Source organism: Calypte anna, chromosome 20 (genome assembly GCF_003957555.1).
Source record: "Calypte anna isolate BGI_N300 chromosome 20, bCalAnn1_v1.p, whole genome shotgun sequence".
Lineage (NCBI taxonomy): Eukaryota > Metazoa > Chordata > Aves > Apodiformes > Trochilidae > Calypte > Calypte anna.
In genome coordinates, this window is record NC_044265.1 from 6,773,057 (window position 1) to 6,798,108 (window position 25,052).

General features: G+C 38.2%; 1 protein-coding gene across 2 annotated transcripts in view; it reads left to right on the forward strand.

Annotated features, from left to right (window-relative positions):
- Nucleotides 1-23,880, forward strand: part of SULF2 (sulfatase 2) — a 66,188-nt gene extending 42,308 nt beyond the window's left edge. Inside the window, exons 12-22 of one of the 2 annotated variants that reach the window (XM_008497879.2) lie at nucleotides 4,726-4,933; nucleotides 10,689-10,929; nucleotides 12,750-12,846; nucleotides 14,366-14,460; nucleotides 16,713-16,772; nucleotides 17,215-17,384; nucleotides 17,893-18,035; nucleotides 18,243-18,366; nucleotides 19,702-19,732; nucleotides 20,010-20,066; nucleotides 21,063-23,880. In XM_008497879.2, coding sequence (XP_008496101.1) covers nucleotides 4,726-4,933; nucleotides 10,689-10,929; nucleotides 12,750-12,846; nucleotides 14,366-14,460; nucleotides 16,713-16,772; nucleotides 17,215-17,384; nucleotides 17,893-18,035; nucleotides 18,243-18,366; nucleotides 19,702-19,732; nucleotides 20,010-20,066; nucleotides 21,063-21,093 — 1,257 coding nt within the window. In that variant the 3' untranslated portion in view covers nucleotides 21,094-23,880. The remainder of the gene's footprint in view (nucleotides 1-4,725; nucleotides 4,934-10,688; nucleotides 10,930-12,749; nucleotides 12,847-14,365; nucleotides 14,461-16,712; nucleotides 16,773-17,214; nucleotides 17,385-17,892; nucleotides 18,036-18,242; nucleotides 18,367-19,701; nucleotides 19,733-20,009; nucleotides 20,067-21,062) is intronic. The other variant, XM_030463410.1, reaches the window with a different exon arrangement.
- Nucleotides 23,881-25,052: the final 1,172 nt, after the last annotated feature.

Below are 25,052 nucleotides of genomic sequence, written 5' to 3' on the forward strand. Positions count from 1 at the left end.
TACATGTGGGGGGAAACAAACACCAAAAAAAAATGTTAAAAGATCAAAAAAAATAATACCTGTTGGGAAGAGCTAAGGAACTGGGCATATTCAGGCAAAAAGTAGCTGAGGAGAGAGGAATCTGTCAGCATGAATCTAAGGGGTGTTTACAGGAGACATGAACCAAGTACTTACAGTCAACAAGAATGGAGAAGCAGTGGTGTGTATGAGACAAGCAATGGGAAACTCAAGTTGATTGTTTCCTGAAATCTGTAACATCTGAGCAGGAGGAGAAGCCACCAGCAAAAGCAGAACTGCCTCTGGTAGAGAAGGGCCCTGTGTCATTCTGGTTTTTTCTGTTTTGTTCTCATTAGCCCAATAAAAAGTGACACAAGGGACAAACCAAAGCAAAAGAGAAGAGCTCGCTAAACTGTAACTGTACTTTTTCATACAAGAAAAAAATATGTCCTGACTATGCATGAAAGGATTTAGACTAGAAGTCAGAATATTTCTGGGCATTTAAGCAGACAGTCTCATCATCCAACGTAGCAGGAAGGTTGGGGTTCAGAAAGCATCTGCATAAACCAAGGATGGATATTGCCATCAGGTTGCTGGCAAGGAACAGAGAACTTTATTATCCTGCAGAAACTTTGATTCCTAGATCCCATATTGCTAAAACTGTTAGGGAGGGAGCCGTGCTGGCAGCTAACTGATCAGAGAGTTTCACTTTTTGGTTCTCTGTAAAAGAAAATGGAATCTCACTTAACAAAAAGAGGAGCTGATGAGACACAGCATGGTGATTAGGAGCCCAGTTCTGAAAGCTGTATGTTTCAACTGCAATCTTTTCTTAGCAAGGCTTGTGTGATCAGCCTTTTCCCCCCCAAAGAAAACAATATCAGTTGAGAGTCACTGAGAGAAATGAGTGAATTGCAGGAAAAAGTCCTACAGGGAAGGTCATGGCTATTTATTTCTGATTGAGGCCTCAAGTAATGACTCTAAATTAACATTTGTGATTGCAGTAGTGGAAGAAGACATTGATGCACAATAATGCAAAAAGCACTTCATGGTGATGAGGACTGTGAAGGAAATAATGGGGTTTTGACACAAAGAAAAATAAGTGTCTTTTTCTGCTAATGGGTCACTTGCATGTTCAAGGTGAATAGTGTTACTGGAGGGAAACTGGGCATCTGTTCAGTCTATGACTGCTGCTGTTCTGATTCATGTCTCATCGATATTGATGTCCTAATTTTCTCTTTTTGATACATATAGCAGGTAGTTTGGGCTAGAGGGGAGAATATCTGTTACAAACTGTCTTTATTTTGTCTTTTTTTTTTTTTTTCTTTTGCTGTGTACCATTGAACCAGATTTCTGTTCAGTAGAACTAATTTCTTAATTAAACTAAAGCTTCATTAAACTCTTCTGCTTCACACAAGAACTGAGTAGCATGTGTTGTGTAGTGGGAGGTACAGTTGAGGATGGAGCAGTGTGTTAGAACATGCCCAGCACAGTAGGTGGCAGAGAGCACAACAGACTTGGTCTGCCTGAAGATGGTGGGAGATCTCCAGCTGGAACAGCTTCAATAATTAAATGAGGTGTCTGGAAAGTGAGCTTGATGAACTTTAGAATATAGTGCAAAAAACGTTGATTTGATGACTTGAGTGTCTTGAGTCGTTCTGCAAGGCTTTGCAGGACAAAAACTCTGTAATTTTGATATGAGCTGGGATGAAGATTGTGGGAGCTTGGGTTCTCCACTGACTTTTAGGTTGTGTTAAACTGCCCTTCCATTCAGGACTTAGCTCTCCCGAGATATTACAAGCTGTAGAACTTGAATTTGGAACATATCTTTTGGTATAAAGAAGAGAAGACGTGAAAAGTTAGAGGCAAGTGGTGAACTAAGGGCACTTTGTTTCCTTGACTGGTTGAGTTCATTCACTATTTATATGTAATTATGTTTTGCTGCTGGATGGTTATCATTTGAAACTGTGAGCCAAAGTATCTCTGGGGCACTCTGGAGTTCTTCGTATAGGGATTTAATTATTTAAGTGATTACCTCTTATAAAATATTTTAATTGCTTCCAGGGTTTGACACAGGTTTCTGCATGATGCTGTGCACTAGAAACCAATTTAAATTCCAGAATTCAAAATGTTTAAAGCTTCTGGACTATCAAGCAGAGGTTTTCACTGTTCTCTTGCAATTGCTACCTTTTTTCCCTAAGTTTGAAAGCATCCTGTGGAATGATTGCAGCTGATTTAGCCATGGTATTGACCTAGAGAATTCGTGCTTTTACTTAAAAGCAGACCACAGGTGAGTTGTTGAATCCCAGACCCGTTCACACACATGCCTATATCTGTTTTTGGAAAAAAGTAAAAGCTTCAGACTTTTCTTCCTCCACTCCCACATGTGTTCAATGTTTGCTTCTGAAGTAATTTATGCAGTTCTGCAGTGCAGTCATTCAGGAGAGGGTCTGTTAATGCATACAATGTGCCCTTCCAGCAAAGCCTTTAAGATGTTTTTACTGTAGCATACAGCTGCCTTGGAAAGATTTAAACTGTACCAAAAATTAAAGAATTTTTTTTCCAGTTAACCTGGAGGGGAAAAATGAGCATCACTTTCTTGACAGGAGATGAAAGAAATAGTGAAAAAATATTTTTGGGCCACACATCAGAGCAGTTATTTACAGTAGTTCTCATCATGGCATTTAATTTGCCCTCTGTTGAATCTTCATTTTTCATGTATCAGACACCTACAGCATAGAGCTCTGCAGAGCAGAAAATGGAGCTGGTTCATATATTTTCAAAAATAAGCTTCAGATAAACTGAAATGGGAAACAGCAACATTTTTATGTCTTTTTTTTCATTGTGAAAGAAACAGTTGCTTATTCTAGTTGCTGAACTTTTATTTCAGACCTTAGCCTGTCCATAAATCAGTGTTAAGCATTTATTAAAAATAGTCAGAAAAGACTCATTTATTCTTCAAAGATTAGTTTTGTTGTACAACCCATCTAGGTAAATGTGTCCTGCTTTACAGATTTAGACAGTCATGCAAAGATGTCTGATTCCAGTGTCCTACTGTGAATATCTCTCATTGATTTCCTATGATTTCTTGTGCTGAAAGTTAAGCCACGTTCATCTGCATCACTGAAAGGCTTGGACTGTACCAGGAGGTCGGACACAATGTTTGCACCTAAGAAGTAATTATAGCTCAGCAAAACATACCGTAAAACTCATGGTTTTAGATGAGAGGATCTCACATGGGCATAGATAAATCCACTGTAACTGGCTGGCTTGTTTCTGACTCCTGTTAAAATTCTGTATTGTAAAAGCACATTGATTCTGTTTTCCTCCTGTTTTCCTCCTTGCTGTCATGCAAACAAGGGGGTGAATTTCAATGGAAAACATAGGCTTTGTTGTCCTAGCCTGGGCACATCTCTCTGAAGGAACTGAAGTGACTGAGTCTCCTTCATGAAGCTGAAGGCTGCTGTAAAATGCCATCTCACTTGGGAACTGTTGCTGTTTTTCCATCTGTTCTTTTATTTGGAAAATTCTCAATATTCCATTGAGTCCTGGAGGCAGACACTTAGGATTTTATAATAGGGAAAAAGAGGAACGCCTCTCAAGACTCAGCAAAAAGCTGAAGTGTTTCTGAGAGTGTCTATTAAAGGCAGTAGCAACTGCTACCATGCAGGGGTTTTATGTATCTCAAAGCTCTGTAGCTACTAGCAGTGTGTTGGTAAATAAAGGAGTAGATGAAATAATTTTGTGATGTACCTGGGAAGTGGGTGAAACTTCTGTGCCAGACTGAAGGTGTCTAAATTCCCTTGCCAACAGCATAGCTCTGAGAGCAGCACAAAGGGATCTATAAGCAAGTTACTTCAGGTTTTGAGTAACAGGGAACTGGAGATGAGAAATCAGATTTACTCTAGTTTGAGTGGAAGAGGGAGGGGATTCTTACTTCACAGGCAGGCAGTGCAGCTCATCATTGCTAGTCAAGCCCAAGGGTTTTCAGTGGGGAATACTAAGAGAAACACTCAGGATGGAGTTAAACTCTAACTACAGACTTTCATAGCTAGTCATACCCATGCTTTAAAAAATCAGTGAAGAGAAACAGACACTTCTGCAAGGCAATCCTTTTTCTTATCTCTTTTGTATTGTCACCTTAAGATGAAGTGAATTACAGCCTGGAAGGTACTGTTCCTCTTAGCTGACTGTAGAATGTGTCTAGATAACCCGTTCAGACCAGATCTTTGCAGTAAAGGAATCAACAACTTGGATAAAATCATCCCTTCATCAGGCAGTTGAACTAGAAAGGAAAAGAAAACTTCTCTAAGAAGTTTTTTTCCCTTGTAGGGTGGGTGAGGCTGAGATTGCATGCAGGCCTGGAGCTTGGTACTGGTTTGATGGCATAGTAGTGGCATAGATTTCTGCCAGCCTGAAAAACACCCCTGCTGGTAGGCAAGAATTCTTTTCAAACCAGTGGCAGAGGCTTCAAAGTCCTTGTCTTGCCACCATTATGCAAGAGTGTTCCGAAGAATTCTGGTTTTATCTGAAAATGGAAGATGACAAAAAAATCTGGAAGAGGGTGATAGATGAGCCCTGGTTTACTACAAGGAGGACTCTGATAGCTTGCTGGAGCTGGCCATTAGAGAAAGCACAATTTTTATTTTAATAAATAAAATTTATTTATTTATTTATTTAAGTAAATAAATAAATAAATAAATAATTTTAATGACCAACCTTTTCTTCCAGAAATGGCAGTGTGTGGAAGATGCCAGTGGAAAGCTGAAGCTACACAAGTGCAAGGGACTGGCAAACTTGGCAGCTGCAGGCAACAGCAAAGGCACCTCCAATATTTTGCCTAAGTATTACAACAGGAACAGTGAAGACTGCAATTGTGAAGAGAATGAATACAAGCTAAGCCATGTTGGACGGAGAAAGAAACTCTTCTCCAAGAAAAGTAAGTGATCCCACTGTATCTACTGTCTCTGCAATTAAAAAACTGTTACGAGTTTTTTCACTAACATTTCACATGCATCATTTTCCTGATTTTCACAGGCATTGAATTCTGTCAGCTTAGTTACCTTATAGCTGCCCATGAAACAGCACGTCTCATATTAGATAATCAGTTTTGAAAATGTCTCTGTCTGTAGCAAGAAGAGTGTTTTGTTGCAAAATAGGGTTCAATATTTACCTCCTATAAAACTAGTAAATGCAGCACACATTAAAGTGGCAAGCAGCACATCCTTATATAGGCCATGAAACATGATCAGTGTTTTACAGTAAAACCCCCAATTTTCAGTAGGTATTGAAATGCCTGGAACCATTACTACAGTAATTTATTTTTAATCAGGATGCATGTGCTTTGTTACAGAAGCTGCTTGCTTATAACATCCTTTTCTTGGGCTCAGTCAGCACAGACAAGGCTGACTTTTAACCAGAGATCATGTCCAAAGGGGAATCACTCCATTTCTTGTTTCCTTGACGCAGATCAGGTGGTTTTCAGAAAGCCCATTCCACTGGCTCTGTTTTAAACCTTAGTCAGACTAACAACTATATTTGAAGTACATAGTCTAATTATAGATTAAAGAGGCAAACAGCAGCACAGAATTATTATTCACTTGTAATGTTTCTTTCGTCTCACTCCACAAATACAGAGCCTTAATTATTTAGCAGATTAGTCTTTCTGTATAATGACCTGGCACAAGCTTCAAAAAGAAAGTTTAAATTGATTTTCTCCCATTATATTTGCCTTGCAAGCTGATTAGTACCTACTAAGCTAATTTTAAGTTGAAAAAAATTACTGGTTCCAGGATGAAATTACTCAACTATACGTGCTGTTTAAATATGTGGCACAGCAGATAATCTTTAAATAACACTAGAACTTGCAGTTCAATTAACTTTTTTTTTTTTAAAGTCACACATAAGAAAGTTCAGTAATGCAGAGTCAAATAACAGGACTAAATCGAAGGCACTTAAATAAGAAGCGGAAAACAATTTAAGTGACAGCAACATAATGCTATCTGATAATCCTTAACACTTAGTTAAGTAATTTTCATCTGTGGTGTGCTTCTTAACCATTAACTAATTTTCACAGTGTCCAGAGGAGGTGGTTAAGTGTATAATTGCCTTTAGATTATGTATGAGGGAGGATAAGGTAAAGAAAGTGAAGGTTGCTCCCTCTAGCAATGGGATCAGAATGATGTTTTTTCCCTTACACTCTGCTCAGAGAGGCAGTTTATAATGTACCTTCAGCTCACTGGCTTCATATGATGAGTGCATGGGATCATACTGCAGCCCTACTTGAATGCCAGTAAATGCTTTTCATAAGATTGAACAGCAGTGTAATAGAAATAGAAATTTCAAACTGGACCCATTAATGCTTTAGTTCATAGCCATAGTGTAGTTTTGAAGACAACATCCTGATCACTTTGTTCTGTCATGCACAATAGAGATGGATTTGCAGACCAATTTTGATGAGTTCTAATCTACAGCCATTTGCAGGAAACCAAATTGGATGCCCTGCTCCGAGGGTTCATCAAGTGTGTTGCAAAGCCTGATTGGGGTATAAGGATTGGGCTCTCAGAAAGATTAAAATCAGTCCTGTGTGGTGAGAACACGTGATCTGAAAGACCAGATTAAATTACTGATAGAGGGGATGAAGCACCAAGTGTTTTGATAAAATAATTATCTTCTTATGTAGGCATGGTCTAGGCCCATTGTCAGGTGCACCAGTGCATTTAGGAGGCAACAGTGTTTTCTAAACTGAGTAAATTCAGTTGCAAAACAGGGTCATGTCATGTACATGCCATTTGGGCCATGTGCAAATATACAACTTGCCTGCAAAGCCTTTACATGATAGAAGCACATAAACATTCTAATACTGGGCAAGGTTTGGATGTCAGGCATGTTTGTGTTTGTGTCCTCTATTTTCTTTAGTACATTTCTATTTTTATAAGAAAGATGGAACAAAGCTTTGCAGTAGAGATAAACTTTAAAGTAATAGAGAGCTCTTAAAAGTTTTGGCTGTGTTGTGGTCTGTTGTGTGGATTTGATCTCCTCCTGTGATGAACAAGTACATGTGATTAAAGGAGTTATTAAACTGCACATAGGGAAATGATGATAGGCCACAGATCTGTAAACAACAAACAGAAGTGTGTACAAAGGGGTTAGTGTGTTTTTATTCCAATTTTCATGTCATTCTTTTTCTTTTGAGGAAGGCTCAATGCTGGAGCAAAATGACCCTCTTATTTAAAAAAACAAAACAAAACTAATCACAAATCAAACCTGAATGTCAGTTACTTTAAAGCTACCACATTTAAAGTATAATTTTTAAGGGAAGTTGTGAAAAATTAAATATAAGAAAGTTTTTGGGTTGTGTTTTGTTTTGTTTTTCCTCTTTGAAGTACCTAAGGAGACAGATTCAAAATAATGTTTCTAGAAATCTCTAGGTACCTAATATCCAAGAAAAACACCTCTGCACCTTTATTTGTGTTTCTAGACAGAAAATGTTTTCAAACATTTTAGTTTAAAGTGCCTAATTTTATTTTGGTGTTATAGAAAAAAAATGCTTCTTCTCTACAAAATTCTCGAAAATCATAGAGACATTACAGGGAAATGTCCAGCAGGAATTTATGAGGCTAGTGGTAGATATTTTCCTTGTGGCCCATGTACAGGCATAATCCTTGCAGACTGTCTTATTCTATCATCATTGTGATGCTGGAAAATACATCAGATCCAAACTACCTGTGTGGATTAAGTGTCAACAGGGAAGACAAAGAGTTCTCGGTCTTCTGCAGTGTTCCCACTGAGCAGTCATGTTCCTGCCATACAGTAATTATAGTTGGGTACAATCTTCTCAGTTATCCCTGAGAGAACTATCATTTCCAAATGATCTCAATGTTAAATCATGAATTTAGTAGCTGCAAAATAAATAATGGGGCTTGAGTGAGGATGCAAGGAGAGTAAAATACAAACCCAAAGGCTGGGCGTGTTTATGTCAGATATGAAGTTTATGGCTTTATAATACAACACTGCCTTGCTTTATTCAGTTGAATGATAATTTTGGATACTGCAGTTCGTGTCCTCAGTAGGCAGTGTTGAAACCTTGAGATGCAACCAAGAAATAGCTGTAAAAAATTGTCTGTTTGAGTCTCTAGGCTACCTGGGGAAATCTGGACCAGAGCAGTGTCCTTCCTTTCAGGCTTCAGCAAAGACAAGCATGCTTCTCAAGCGGTCCAGGAAGACACAGCAGTTGCAATGAAATGTTGTTATCTTGCTTAGGCTTAAATTTCTCCAGACTCCATTTTCAGACTCAGTTCTGCAGATGCAACTTTTCAGCAGTTAAGTTGACTTTTCATCTGGCTTCTGTCAGACCAGAGAATGAGAGGCATCAGGACTCACAGGACTTACCAAAACCAAATTTAAATAACTTGAAAAAGGGAGTTATAGGTGTTTTGGGCAGAATATTTACCAGCTCTAGATCTATTCTGTTTGTGGGATGGATACACAGGTAAATGAGTTGGAGAGTAAAACTTAAACCTAGGGGAGGATCAGCTAATAACTAATTAGTCATTGGTATGTGTGCTTGCAGTGCACTTTACAGGTGGGAGAGCACAGCACAGATGAGTATTGATCCTGTTAAATATTTTAGCCACTTCCTTTGAAAATAATGGAGTTTGGACCTAATCACAGCACTGAGTCAGCTCTGTGGGTAGCACATTGCCATAAAGCAATACAAGTCCTTTATGAGCTGTGTCACTCCAGAGCAATTTGTTCATTGTAAGGCTGGGGTGGTTTGGCTGCAAGGGAGGAGTAACTCCCAGCTTCTGTTTCTCCAGGGACATGTGTAGACAACAGTTCCCTGCAGCTATCTGCTGAGGTCCAACATACTGGATTGGCCCATTAGACTTGGAAGGAAGGTAAATTGTCAGTTGGCTGAATTTAACAAGATGAAATGAGGGAGCAATTAAAGAAATAGGGGCTATACTTTGAATATAATTGTTAGGGTGTAGCTTTTTGGAACTTCCTCCTACTTATGAAAAGATGGGAGTTTCCTTCTCATTTAGTCAAACATTTCCTGAGTGCCTGAAGTAGGATTGGTCTTTTGGGGTTTTTTTCCCCTTCAGCAGTGACTCACCTGGCTTAATATCAGCAATAAAGTTCGAACCACAGGTGGAAAATGTGCAAAGCCAGACAATCCAGCTGCTATTCTACTAATGTGTGTGGTGATGACGAGTATAGTGCTTGGACTAGCTGCAGGTTAGAGATGTTTATTCCTCTTGCCACAGTCTGCAAAATGGCTTTATGATCCATTTGGAATTGATGTAAGGCTTCTTGAAAAAGTCACTCTGCATTAATGCCAAAGCATGCCAATTGATGACAAGATTTGTCAATTTTGCTTGTCCTACCTCCTATTCATAGTTGGTTGGGGTTTTTTTTCCCTGCTTGTTTTGCTGTGGAGTTTGGGATTGCAAGAAAGATTGATCTTCTCATTTGGCACATTGTTTAGTTTTCCCCTTATCAGACTGCAGAGGGAAATCCCATTCTTGAAAAGCTTGCTGTGTGTTTCAGCTCTGTGTGAAGGAGAGTGACCAGAGGAGCCAAAAGACTTGATTGTCTCCAGTAATGTCTAAGGTGACTCCAAGCCTAATACAGAGACCAAAGACCCAAGTGGTGGGCAGGGAGGAGAAGAGAGGCTGTGGTACTTTGGGTGCACATTTATCTGAAGCAATGAGCTAATTACTCTGATTAAAATGAGTGGTTCTCAGGGGTCATTGGCAGAGAGCAGGAAACACTGTCAGAGATGGACCTCATCATACAATAGGGAAGTTTAGATATGGATTTAGATTACATAACTAAGATATGTTTGTGCCATTCACAGACCAAGCAGAAGAGGAGCCCTGGGCATTTTGGCTAGGACAGAGAAATTTGGAAAGCAGTAATGGTGAAGAGATCAATGACATTCATACAATGCATAGTGACAATGCATAGCAAATGTTTCATTTTGTCTTTGGACCACAAATGTAGAAGCAAAGCCTGAGGGAGTCACATCACTGGAGAGTGTGCACCAACTGGTCTGCACATTGGGGAAATAATTGCAAAGAAAAGATTTAGATGTGGATAAAAGGATTCAGATATTATTCCCTCCCAAAGAAATCAAGCATCTTATCTTGAAGAATGAGCATAGCATTGAGAAAAGACTTAGACTGGACACTGGAAATACTTGAGACAATTTAAGGAATGTGTTGCAGGAATCCTATCAGTGAAGCATTGTGTAGTGAATAGAAAACAATGGAGAACAACCTAGGAACTTTCTGTCCTGAGCTGTCATGGTTAGTTTTTCAAGGTCTTAGTGCCATCTAGTGACTCTTGGTGGAAAAAAAAAAACAGTCTCTGAAAACTGTTAAGCTCTCAAAGTAATAGTGAACAAGTAGATGTGTATTTTTCCTCTCTGCTACTCATGTGCATTTGTGTTGTATCTGCCCCTCTCCCATGCCCAAAGGTGTTCATATATTAATGCAAAAGGTAATGAAGCAGCAGCTCAGAGCACAGTGGCAACAAACACTGTTTTGCCAGCCAGTGTTCCACACTGTATGGCTGTGTGGACAAGTGCCACAGTATGGGCTGTTCTTTTTCTCCCAAGAACCAAGAAAACCAAATCCTAACATGCTGTTTCTCCTCCTGTTAACCCTTTCACTTCCTATTCCATGCAGAATACAAATCCAGCTATGTCCGGAATCGCTCAGTCCGTTCTGTATCTGTTGAGCTGGATGGAGCCATTTATAACTTGGGTCTAGAGGATGGCTACCAACCTGTCTTACCACGAAACATCACCAAGAGGCACAAGATGCAGAGGGATATTTTTCGTGAGGAGGAAGATAAGGACATGGAATACAGTGGCACTGGTGGCATTGCAGATTATACAGCCCCTAACCTCATAAAAGTGACTCACAGGTGAGTGCATATGGGATACTTCTGAAAATTTTTGCTCCCTTAAGGGGTTAATTGACTTAAATGGGTGTGTTACTTTGTGATAAGCATATTGTGTCCCTTTTGCATACCCAGTCTAGCTTCACTAAGATTCTTATTCTCATCTGTACAGCAACTTTTGGTTTTAATTTTGCAGTGCACATAGGGATGTGAAGCTACTGAAGAACTACAGCAATGCTTTTAGGTCTTCCGTTCCTTGGAGGCAGTGATCACTGATCAGAGCATGTTTTTAGTGAGGACAGGCAAAACTGCAGCAGTTGTCTGTGCACCTGAGTGAGACCAGGGAAGGCTCTACCCATGGAAATCTCAGTGTGTAACCAGGCCTGCCTGAAGACCAAAAGCTGGATCTTGTTTCATGTCATTGTCTGCTTTGCATTTTAAACACCAAATCAGTCCTGAGGGAACAAGCAGCTTTCTGTAGCCAGTGCTAAGAAAGCAAAGTCTGTGTTATGCATGAAGTTGGATGGACTGGTAGCACTGGAACACACTGAGAAAGGGATGAGGGAATTGTCTGGGCTAAAAGCCTGTTCTCAGTGTGCAAGTCTAGAGGCTGATGATGGATCTTCTGCTCTACCTAATTAATTTAGTCACCATTTCTGCTTGTGAATTATCAGGAAATCCACCAATCATTATTGATTGCATGATTGCAGGCATTAAATTGTTTAATGTCTAGAAACATAAACATTCATGATCCAGTCAGCTCAGTTACTGGTGAAATCTGTAGTTTCCATTTGACTTCTGTTTTCAGAGCTAGAGACTCAATAACAGGAGGAAATGTAACCAGGTTGACATCAGAAAATTGTGCCCAGCTCTCATGAATGTTCAGGGCCCATAAATCACTACCTGTGCTTCTCTTCTGGAAGAAGTTAAATTGGTTTTTTGCTGCCTTACTGGGTGAATCCCAAACCCATACAAGAAACTGTCAAAAAGGTAGTGCATAATTCATGTGTGTGCCCAGGAAAACTTGCAGAAAATAAGGTTGTGAGACAACAGCCTTGAGGTGATGAGGAGAACATAAAGGAGTATTGAAAACACTCAACTTTAATTTAAACAAGCATTAAAAAATGATGACGTGGGTTTGTTGACCCCTAATAGACTTCTCAGGTAAATCTGTTGAGCTTCTGGTTGGTTGGTTTTGAAAGGATTTTAAATGTGAATTGAATTAGCAGTTGGTGAAACATAAGCATTTAGAATTACCAGACAGTATTTTGCCTTTGGAGTCAGGGAGGTATCTTTCAAAAATTTTAATCCTTTTCTAGAAGACGGCAGAATTTCTTTAGTTTTGGGGGTTTTTTTTGGGGGTGGGTTTTTTTTCCCCTTTTCTTTATGATATAATGATACAGCTTATAAAGAAATACTTTATCCTTGTCCTTACCCCTGCATCACTTAATTATGCATTGGGAAATTGCTTCTGAGAAATGCTTTCTGTGCTTCCTAGTTAGTAGAGATTATTTATGTAGACAGCCTAATGAATAAGCAAGAAAGCTGTGCAGCACAATTTACATGTAGAAATTAAGCAGTCAACAGGTTCTGCTTGATAGGAATATACTCCTTGAATTTTTCTACTTCTGAAAAATTTCCATGGCAACTCAGCCTTGAATTTCTTTCCTGGTTCATAGCACACCTCTATTCTCCTGAATGTACATTGCTTTTTTGAAATCTGCATATCATTACCAGCCTGGCTTCTCATCTGCCCTGGAGTTGTGCTGTTAAAACCAACTGTTTCCATTGCTCTGTGTGTGTTTATCCACTGTCATAACCACTGTTTGCTTTCCCATGCCAAGGTGCTATATCCTGGAGAATGATACCGTGCAGTGTGACACAGATCTCTATAGGTCACTGCAAGCTTGGAAGGACCATAAGCTGCATATTGACCACGAGGTCAGTGATGTTATCAGCTGTGCATTTTCTATGTGTGTTTTTAGCGTATTTTTCTGTGGATTGATAGGATCATGCCAACTGCCTTTGTGTTGTCTGCCTCTGAGCTGTGTCCCTTCCTGGAACCTTTCAAACTTTCTGGCTGCTTTTAGAATAGATGTTTCAGAGATAATTAAGTTATTACAAGTTTGTGAAGGCAGGGTACTGAGTGGAGGAGAGAACTGCAACTGAAGTGACAGCTGAGAAATGTCATAAGCCTTAGGAGATAAATGAGAGACTTAAAAGTGTCCCCATCCTGGGAAAAATTTCATCTGGATCTTTTTCACATCTTATTAGCCCTGCTCCCCAATGTACCTCTCTAAAAGAGGCCTTCAGCTGTCAAACAGCTCAAGGAAGCATGAGCTTAATTAGTTCAAGTGCTTCTAGAATTATTTATTTTGCTCACTTGTGTTTAACCATTACATTTTGGTTCTGAATTAGTTTTCCTTAAGCTTGTGGATATTAAGAACCTGGAGAGAATTTGCCCTATAAAATTTGGCTATGAAACTCAATCTGATGTTTTTGTCACCGATATTGAAGAATCTAAGCTCAAACCCTTTGCATATGTGGTGTATGAAAAAGGCAGTTTTCTGAGGAGCAGATAATGGTGTAACAAGTGCCAAAGAGAAGCATAAAGAAAAGAGCTCCTGTAATCTCTTACCAAGTTAAATGAATTCACAGCACAAGAACTTATTGGCCACCCTTTTGTGGCCACAGATTTGACACACAGCAAGGCAGAAAAGCTTTGTTAGAATTAAAAAAAAAGGCAATCTCAGTATCACCATTCTCTCTTAAATTTTTTTCTTCAGAAAATCTAGGCTATATCAAGTACCAAAGAAAATGAGAGCTTGCTTTTGTCCTGTTGTCTCTGGTTTAGGGGGACAGGGCTGGCTTCTCTGTGTATTTTTCTTAACACAGAAAATAAAAAGGCAGTTAATGTAGAAATAAAAAGAGGCAGTTAAAAATAAACCACATGGGTGGCCTGATTAATAGCTAATCCATATCCCATGTGGCCAGAGGTTCCTAGAGCGTGCCATGCAAAATGCTTGCTTTTTCTTCTTCAGAAGCTCTGAAGAGGGGACTTCAGAGCACTCCCTCCCCATCCTCTTCTTGAGTTCAGGCAGAAATTTAGGGGCATGAATTTCCTTTGACCTTGCTCCCTTTGGAACTGTGCTGTAGAGTACAACAAGAAAGATCACAATGAAACTAGGGTGGTTTTCTGCTGGGGTCTGTGTGCCCTCCCATTCCCCCACTGCCACCTTCTGCTTTCACATTCAGTAATCAAAGCAGGAAAACTACCAGCCAGGTTTTCTCTTGCTGTGATTTATTTTGATAAGGTAGATAATCTGAAAATACTTCTTAGTGATGGGAATTATGGAAGGTGGTGAAAAGGAAGTATTTGGTGATAAGAGAATGGGTTTGGGAAGGTTAGATTAAATCATCCTGTGTTTTTCTAACCTGTATCTTTTTTTTTTTTTTTTAGATTGAAACTTTGCAAAATAAAATAAAAAACCTGAGGGAGGTGAGAGGTCATCTGAAAAAGAAGCGACCCGAAGAGTGTGACTGTAACAAGCTAAGGTATTTCTTGTGTACTTCAGAGTAATTCTTTGTAGTGTACAACTGTAGCTGATTAATGTCTTCACAGGAGAGATCAGAATCTGGTTTTTTAAGTGGTGTCTACTTGCTATACTCTTGTATGATGTGTTCTGGGAGAGTTGGGCTGCTGCAGAAGAGCACTTTTTGCCAAGCAGGAGTTTAATTGTCTCTGTGTCAAGTGGTGATGATGTAGCAGGACATGTAACATGACATAAAAAGCAGTTAGTTGTGCTCTTGTACTGCAGATGCTGTTATCAGATACCAGAGATTAATATTTCAAGCTGCAGACTTTTTCCTGAAAACTCATTTTCCACAATGGGAAATTGTCCATATGGTGCAGCATTCCATAGGCTTCTTCTAAAATGAAAAGTGTGTGAAGTACATGGAATAACAGGGTGGGAAAATGAGAAAATTTCTTCCCATTTTTTTCAAGATTTAATGTATAATATTACAGGATGCAATCACTGCAACATTTTGCAGTTTTTCCAGGTGGGAGGAACAGGAATTTAACAGTTGGTGTAGAGTAACTGTATTTGTGTAACCACCACTGACTTAGTGCAAAAGATCTGCTTTTCACTCACAGATGATTTGTGAATTTTGAGTACAACAGGAAATACTAAAATACTGATGATGCAGTGAGGCATCTGCATAGCCAAATTATAGCCAAATATTTGCAAAATGCCAACTGATTTTATGGAAAAGAAGGTTCAAGCACACCTGAATCCTTCTGGGCAGCAACCAGGCTCTTGCTCTGCAAGTAAGCACAGCAAAAATCTTTCTAAATCAAATGTTAATCCAGACAGAATTTGCCCCTGAGAAGGCTATTGAGAAAGAAACCAGGAGCAGCTGCTCCTGATCAGAGTGATCACAGAGCAATCACTGAGGCTGCTGTGAGCCAGATGTCACCAGGGAGTGCAGCAGCAGCACAAGCATCACAAAAAAAGCTGTACTTCAGTGTACTGAAAACCACAAGGCAGCTGTGTGATTATCTGTGGCTAAAGCAGCTTTAACTAAGCCTTCAGGAGAGGGTGTGGATGGTACTTCTGTGCCCCTTTGATATAACAGAATGAGGGTTTGAGCATAATACTTAAATCCTTGGAAGTGCAACGTCCCCTGGTGTATAGATATGAGGTACATACTGCCTGTGCCCTGTGTGGATTCTTCAACAACAGATCACTAAATTGAGAACATAAATGTCTTGGGTTATGACAAACAATACATGGAATCCATGGCAAAAAAAGTTTTTAAAATTAAATAGTATGATTCTAAATTGCAGATCCCCAGACAGCTTATCTTGTTAACTGTAAAAACTGATGTTAACAACTGAATTTATTTAATATATGCTGTAAAGTTGAGTGAGTTTTATAGTTAATGTTTTATAGTAAATGTAAAGAATGTTACATTTTTCAGGCCCAATATAAGGAAGCACTTGTATTTGTGCATAGCATTATTCAGATGAATAATCCCACTGAAATTAATGAAGTTAAACATTATATTTATAGATGTTTATTTGCAGAATTGCACTGAATTAGGATGTAGGATTTAGCATGTAGGAATAGTTAATGTAATGCGCAGTGTATGATTAAAAAAAAAAAAAAAAAGAGTAAAGGGAGATAGTTCTTTAATAATATTAGTTTGTTAATTTGTTATAGGGATATATTTATTAAAGATCCCAGGAGAACTAGTAATTTAAAATAATTGTTTCAAAAGGAATTTTAGTCTGACAATTAACTAAATTTTGATATGCTTTTTAGAAAATAGCATTTATTAGTTTGTTGACTTGCATGGGTAATATAATCAACATTATCATTCATAAAATATTGCCACTGACTAAGGCTGCATTATACTTTTTTAACTTTGTAAATTACACAGAAAGGAGATTTCTGAAAAAAAAAACTACAAAAAAACCCGATTCTGGAGACAGAGCCAAAGACTTAAGCCACCCAGTTAGAAGCTGTATGGAAAATTGTAGCTGGAATACTGCTACATAGTGCAATCCAGCGTTAGAGCACCAGGTGTCACTGTGCACAACTGAGCTAAGGAAAGGGGGAGCCAGGAGGCTCAGAAGCCCCTCACCCACTCTAGCGAGGCTGCTCTGTATTCATCACATGCCCTTAATGAATAAATTGAAGGGAGAAGTCACACTGAATTAAATCCACTTCAACTCCAGTGTGGTATGAGCAGGAGCAATTGTATTTCTGTTGTTCATCAACAATGCTGTTTTTATTTTCCAGTTACCATTCAAAACATAAAAGCAAACTGAGGCACAAGGGATCTGGTCTTCATCCTTTCAAGTAAGTGAAGGCCTATTCCTTTGGAAGAGGAAATACAAAGCCATTAACATTTGTTTTGTGCAGACCAGGTACAAACTGAGCTAAAGCAGCAGTGTTTCAGTTATCCTGTAGTAAAAAGAATAAGCATACAGACACCTAGGCAAGGAACCAAGCCTCAGGTGAAATATTTGGAAATCAGATGAGGTTGCTGGTCTGAGATGTCACATCCCAGGCTTCAGGACAGCCTATAACCCTCTTTGGCTTTTTTTTTTTTTTTTTTTTTTTTTTTTCAGTGACATTGAATTGCAAAGCATTTTATCCAGAGATATTTGTAAGAGAAGCCATTTAATGAGAAAATATTGGTTATTTCCCTCAAAGCTTATTTTATTAGCTGCCTCATGGTTTTTTTAGGTGTGTTCAAGAATAACAGAGTCTGCGTGACCCTAATGTTTCATGTGTGCAGGAAATCCCTACAGGAGAAAGACAGAGTGTGGCTGCTGAGGGAGCAGAGACGGAAGAAGAAACTGCGCAAACTTCTCAAGAGAATAAAAAATAATGACACGTGCAGCATGCCTGGGCTGACCTGCTTCACCCATGACAACCAGCACTGGCAAACTGCTCCCCTCTGGACACGTAAGGATACTTTAAACTAAGTAATATATAGGCAGGTACTGGCTAGGCTGGGATGGGGTGCTGGGTTCCTAGGAGTTCTCCATAGCATTAGTATGTACAGGAGCTATGCAGCCTTCCTACTACTACATAACTCCTGATCCAGCACTGGCATTATCCTTGCACAAAAGGCAAGGAAGTTAAAAGTAAAACCAGCTGCAAAGAAAAACCTACATGTATTGTGCACAGTACATTTATATGTAGTGTCTCACCATCGGGAATGTTTCCCAACCAGAGAAGTCAGGGAAAGCAACTAGGGAAGATGTTCCTTCAGTCAGCCATCTTGTGTAGGTTGTTAGGTATGCACAGAAGCAGCAGCTGGAAGTGCTGGAAGGCATTTTCCACTTCAGAGCTCAGGAGTCAGAGAGAGGAACTGTCTATGAACAAAGTAATAACCTTAATCAAAAAGTCATTAATGGTGCCTAAAGACAACAGCATATAGCTTATGTCTTTGTAACTCTCCAATTTGCAGTGGGCCCTTTCTGTGCCTGTACCAGTGCCAACAACAACACATACTGGTGTTTGAGGACAATCAACGAGACCCACAACTTCCTGTTTTGTGAATTTGCTACTGGATTTTTGGAGTATTTTGATCTCAATACCGATCCCTATCAGGTACTTGATCACAGACCAGCTCTAGAAATACATGATTGTTCCCTATTGATGATAAATTGAAATAGTGACGGGTGTAGATAAGGTTAAATAATTGAACACAGTATGATATGGCTTCCTTCCTGCTAGAAATAAGCCACATATTCCATGTATGAAAGTTACCAAAACTACAGAGTAATAGATACTAACAAGAACTCCTGTTTATTGCAGCTGATTAATGCAGTGAATACACTAGACAGAGATGTTCTCAATCAACTGCATGTCCAGCTCATGGAATTAAGAAGCTGCAAAGGCTATAAACAGTGCAACCCCAGAACTAGGAACATGGATCTGGGTAAGTGCCTCTCCTCTTACACTCAGATATTCTCCAAAGAAATTACTGTTATGCAACTTGTATAAGTCAAAAGGATTTTGGGATTTATTTATACTAGTAATGTCCTGCTGAGGCTAATGGCTGTGTACCTAAATTTTTGTATTTGTTCAATTTGTGTTATGAGATGGTAAATGAAGAGGGATACTTGCATGGTATAGTGAGGAATATTGCTGAGATGCAAGGGAAGGAGATAAGGAAGGAGCAAAAATTCTGAAAGAGGGAAAAATACCCTAATAGCCAATTTCAAATTCATAGACTCCTAGAACAAATCAAGTTGGAAAGGACTTCTGGAGTTCATAGAGTCCAAACTTTCAGTGCACGCAGGGTCAGTGGTGAAGTCAGACCAGATTACTCAGGGCTCTATCCAGCTATCCAGCTCCACCTTGAAAATCTCCGAGGATGGAGACTGCACAAGCTTTCTGGGCAACAAGTTTGGTAGCTGAGTTTTAACGTTCCAACTAAAGCCACAAATTTTAGAACCACATCTTTTAGGAGAGACAGTGCCAGCATTGTGGTTAACTGGCTTTACAGTAACATCAAAAAGGATGGCAGTGCTTAAACTGATCCTTTTTCCCCTACCTGTGTTGCTGCAAGGTAGTTGTGAAATAACAGCCCATCTAAGAAGGGTTGCATTATGCTACCAACATGTGTGCACCATAACTATGTATTTAAATTTCAAAAACCAAAATAGGCATAGGTTAAAACTAGTTGCATCCTTTCCAAACCCTTAAATTTTCTGGGTCGACTCAATAGATCTGGTTTTCATACTGCTTAATTTTTAATAATTCTTCTAATGTTTTAGGATATTAGCAAACCAAAAGGTTACAGGTACTTGTATTCCTTCTTTTTAAATTGCTCTTATTATATCTCTTAGTAGTGTTGACATAAGAAATACTTTTTTTTTTTTTTTTTTTTAATTGTAGCCTTTAGAGCATGAAATCCCACACCCAAAAATACTGCTTTTTACCTGAGTCCAAAAGTAGCCCAAAATATTTTGTCTTGCCCATCATGCAAAGCTTTACATTTTGAAATCAACTGATTTTGCCATTTAAATAAATACACCACTGAATGATATTTATAGAAAAATGTTAGAGGTACCTATCTGAACTTACAACCTATTCTACCTAGAATATGGGATTAAATAGGAAAACAACAGCTCCAGGTAACATGTCTGGAAATGTTTATTATGGCAATACACATTAATCTGTTAATATTCTTAGATCTTTTATTTAATTTGTGCCTTTATCCCTATACCTTTTTCATTGTTATTAATATTCTTAATTTTTCTCCATCTAGGACTTAAAGATGGAAGCTATGAGCAGTACAGGTACATTTTTTAAGAAAAAAAGTTAAATTATTATTCTTAAATACTACTTTTGTGCTAAAGGAGTTAGTGTGGTACTGGGAACCACAAACATTGGCAAGATCTTTCCACCCTATGACTTTGATACACTGGAGCTATTTCTGTTTCAATGTCACAGCATGTTCTAAACTTCATAGTCCAAATTCAGGCTAAATTCTCCTTCCTCATCTGTCAGGCTGTAGTGCTGGTGGGTTTCTTGGTGATGGTTAACTTTTTTCTCCTTTTGCTGCTTGAAAATTAGGCAGTTTCAGCGTCGAAAGTGGCCAGATGTGAAGAGACCATCATCTGCCAAGTCACTGTGAGTTGGGAGCAGTTCTCAAAAAGCATTTAGCTTTTATTTACCTTCCTGGCCTTCACTTCTCTTCTTGCATGCAGCACCTTTATTAACATCATTATCTATTCTATAAGTTTTGCAAGAAATATACTGCCATCATCACAGGGAAACCAGTGCTGTATAAGATCTCTTTATAGTTGTGTTCTGGGAATCAGGAGTGTTGAGGTCAAGGCAATTTCAAACTTGAGCAAAGGTGAAGAAACCAGTTACAGTTGACTGCCATTAAAAATCAGGTATCATTACCTTGGTTTTGTCTAAATTGCTGCCTCATGGTCTCTATCATCCAGAATGAGCAAAAGTGATCCTAATTTCTCAGAGTGGAGCATCATGTCTTCTCTTGCTGTTTATCTAACCACAGCCTTACATGTTGTGAGCAAAAAGTTAGAACAGGAATAGGACTCAAGACAGCCCTGTACATTTTGTTAATTTATGACATTATACTAAAATGCAAGATTGTTTTGCTTACATTCCTGCCCTTTAAAACTTGATGATATTCAGCTTTCAACTTGCTAGAGCCCAAAGGTGATACAAAGTCAAAGATATGAAAAAGTTACCTTGGCCTTGCCAGTTCCTGTATCTCCCCTTAAACAGAGGGATGAGGCTTCAGCTCATTAAAAATCAGAATTCTCTCAAATTGTCCAGAGAAAAAGATATATCTGTACCTTATAGAGGTACATACACTAACCTTACCAGGCAGAATCTGAGAGTCTCCGCTCACCCAAAAGAGGATTTTCTCATTTGATGGAAATATTTTACAGGCTTTAGAACCAAAACAAAGGTAGAGTTAATAAGCAATATGTTTTGTACAGGTAGAAGTTTCAAACACAGTTAAATGTTTCTGTTTATTGGTGGTCCACAGTGGTACAATTTTTTTTTCCTGCATGGAACAATTGAAAATCTATTTCTAGCTAATTTCTACTAGAAAGTTGTACACTGAATCATGTTTGTTTTGTTTTAAAGAGGACAGCTGTGGGAAGGATGGGAGGGCTAACCTCCCCAGCTGCTGCACCTCCGTGAGGATACAAACTGGCCAGAACTTGAATCCATGTACAGACTAAATGCAAATGTGTCTGACTTCAGAAAGAATTATAATATGAGCCTGGAGGACTGGATAAACTTTGAGGCTGAAATAGGTAGAATGTTTGCACTGGTGAGTGAATTAAATAGATGCAGCAAAATTATGGGAAATGCTGTCAGAAATACAGCTCTCTGAAATCCACTATTGTACCTGCTTTTTGCTTTGGATTTATACCTCACCTGCTTCACAAGGCATTTTTACTTCAAGAAGACACCACTAACACTGACCCAGGAATGGACAGAAGAGGAAATAGAGCCTCATCCCAAAGAGGATTCCATCCCAGGGGGCACAGTGCACACCACAACAGTGGAAGCAAACTTCAAATTATTTTCGTGTCAGCTGTATCTTCAGATGCCACATGAAAATTTTCAAAGCCCAAGTATAACTATAAAGGAAGATTTAGAAAACATGGAGGCTTTGACTTCATACCTGGGTAAAGGTAATTGTGGAAAAGGACCTTCAAGAGATTCAGGAACTGAAGCAAGCAGCACTGAATATTCTCAACACCATGGTATTTCTCTGATTTCCTCTGAGGCTGTTTTAGTTCTGTGTCAACTCATCCATCCTATTGACACCTCTAGGAAAATTAGAGAAAATTTTGACTAACAGGACACCAGATTTTTGAAGGGGTTGTGTAAATATTGATCAATATACTGTTTGAAAATGGATTCCTTCAGATTGTGAAGAATTTTGTTAATAAAAAAAGTGGACTGCCCATACCATTTCTTTAAATGTTAATGTTGCATTAGTACATTTCAGAATTTATCCATTTTTTTAAAGTACTGAAAAAATTCAGTAAATGTACATCTCAAATTTTAGTGAAATCAGATTTGTATTAATTTTTTTTTATGTGGTAATATTATACTGTATGTTCAAAGCCAAAACAGTTCCTTTGAGAAAGCAGCATTTGCTTAGCAGTGTAACTTTCACATTTATTTTTTAAAAAGGCAGCTCCAAAAAGTTCAATACTTGTAGCCAATAAGGAATAATCTAGTTATAGTTCAGTCTACAGAAAAGTAAATATTCTGAGTGACAGTTACTATTTAAAGGCTTTTCAAGGGAAAAAAACCTTTCATTTTACTAAGGAAGCACAGTGTACAGAACCTATTTGAGTATTTTCATAAAGGAGAATTAATACATTGCAGTACTGGCACTAGCAGTGGTAATTTGTATTTATAATTTTTTTTCATGTTAATCTCCTACCTGTTTTAAAGGCACATGCAGGAGGGAGCTCATGTGACAGCCTCGACCAACTGTGGCCTTCACTTTTAAACCAAGAAGTACTTTTTTCTTCAAGACACAAACTTAACTCACTTCTAGAAACATAGAGTAAAAATACATCATGGAAATTATTTTGATGCCATTCCTGGTTTTGCACAGTGGGAAATTCAAGTGGAATTACTTCACCAGGGATATAGGTATCTGTTATAACACTCCTGTGCTCAAAAATCTACTTGAATTTGGAAATGGAGAAAAAACCCCTCAAAAAGTGGCAGTGAGGTCTTTCATTGTATGTGCTAAATAGTAAAACTGGGATGGAGTTTGTGTCACATGTGAATATGTCAAATACACTTCTCAAAATTTTCTTGCAAGTTTTTTTTCATTCTGGAGGTAATACATGATTGTCTTAATCTAGGCACAAATCTTGTTTATAGCCTGTTCCAGATTTCATCAAAGGAACAGCTGCTACCTCATGAGATCCTGGATCAATACAAATAAGTAAAAAAATAATGAATTTAAACTCACCAATCAAAATACATTTTTGGTGCTTTCCAGAGAAAAGTGTGAGCAGAGAAAGCTTTTCAGAGAAAAGTGAGTATACTAGAAATATGCAGAAATACTAGATTAGATTTTAAAAAGTTTGCACTTACCTTTTTTGCATCCCACCTGTAGTCTTTGCCAAGATGAGAGTCTGACAATCAAAGTCCTGCAGGGCCTGCATCCCCACTCAGTCAGAAGCTTGAAAAGTTTCCATGTCCCTTTATATAAAATATTAACTTGTGGGGCTTGCACAGGACACAAGAAGCAGCTGTTACTTTATGAAAGGTAAGTTGATGCCAAGTTATTGGGAAAGCTCCCTCCTCTTCTTTCCACTCTGCTAAAGTCTGCTGTTTCAGTTGAAAAAAACATCAATTCAACTCTGAGTCAGTGCAGCTCCAGTTGCTAAATGGGTCTCAAAGGTGAAAGGTCTAAGTTTGTCCCTCTGCTCTTACAGACAAACCTGGAAAAGTGTGAATCTTTTACCATCCTGACACAGTTATCAGCCTTAAGACCTAAGAAAGCTAATACACTATGTCACCACATTCTGATTTTAAATAGAAACCTTTATTTACATTATTATTAACATCCAAACACAAAAATCAGAAGAGCAGTAATACCTTACAACCAACTCTTTTATAAATCACTCCCCATGATTTTTCTGTTCTGCAAAATAAAGATACAGATATTTCAAGCAATACTTATAATGTAAACTAAACTTAAATGCAATTCTCAATACTGTTTGCCTTCTCCTGAGAAGTTTTAAAAATATTGCTCTCAGAATCACATGGTTTCATACTCACTGTATCATTCTGTCATCTGGTAGTCTGCACATAAATTCTAAAATAAAATGTGTGCTAATTGGTACAACATTCAAATAATTTTGTCTTATGACTGAAAAATGGTCCTGATTTTATAACTTCAAAAGCAGTATTTTAAGCCAAGCATGGAAAAAATACTACACATGAATTTTTTTAAAACATGGTTTCTATGATCAAAAGAGTAACAGACATGTAGCAAAACTATCTTCATTATGCAGCAGTGATCAGAGGTGGTTGTATAACCTAATTGTTCTCTTACTGTTGAAAAACTTTACACAGGTTGCTTTTTAAAAACATTCAGAAAAATCTACTGCTATAAAACCAAAACAGAATTGCTGAGAGAGATACTAAATGTCAACAGACTTCAAAGTCAGTTTTATTTACTGCAGTAGGTGAGATTTTCAAACTAGTTGTTGCGTTTAGGATCAGTGCTGCCAAGAAAGATGTCATCAATGCATTTCAAAAATGCCCCCACCCCCCTTTACCAAGTTAAAACTAAAAATCTTTGGATTCAGCAAAAAAGTAGGTACTGGAAAGATCCAACATTCTAAACACAGATGAGAAAATGATGATCCTTTATAACATCAGTCAGGTACCAGTTATACATAGATGTATAAATAGAATCATTCATTTAAAAAAAATTAAGAGGGCACAATGTATAAAGTCATAGATAGTCTAAGAGCTCACCTAATGAAAGCAATCAGGGTTTGTAGTTTCCATCAATATAATGAACAACTACAAAATACAAAGATTGTTCTACTCTGAGTTGATATAAAAAGCAAGAGATTGTTGCCTTTCAACTTCAGTAGGCAGCACTTAACAAATAGATATGTTCTAAGAAATAAAAAAAGAAGATAAAAGTTTCTTAGGCTTTTAAAAGTTTTGCATTAAAAACACACAGGAATTGGACTGAAGGTTTCAAATAAATACTATCACCTAAGCTATATACTCAGTACTAATTGCAGAGACAGAGTTGCATAAAGTAGATTGACTGAATCTACATTCCCTTTGGAACATAACTGGCAGTATGCTAAGGATGAATTTTCAAGTTAAAAGTTATTTCTATTAAAATGGAAGATCACTCAATTTTCAGAATAATAAAACCACCTCTTGCTTACAGTACCAAGAAGAAGCAATCAAGAACACAGATGATTTTCTTTTTTACTCACTTGGGAGAAGTCAGTTTTCCATTACACAGTGAAATAACAGAACAAAAGCACCACACATCTGACACATTTCTGGGTCATCCCTTACAGAAGTTCAGAGGTTTGACTCGTCGAAACTGCCTGAAAC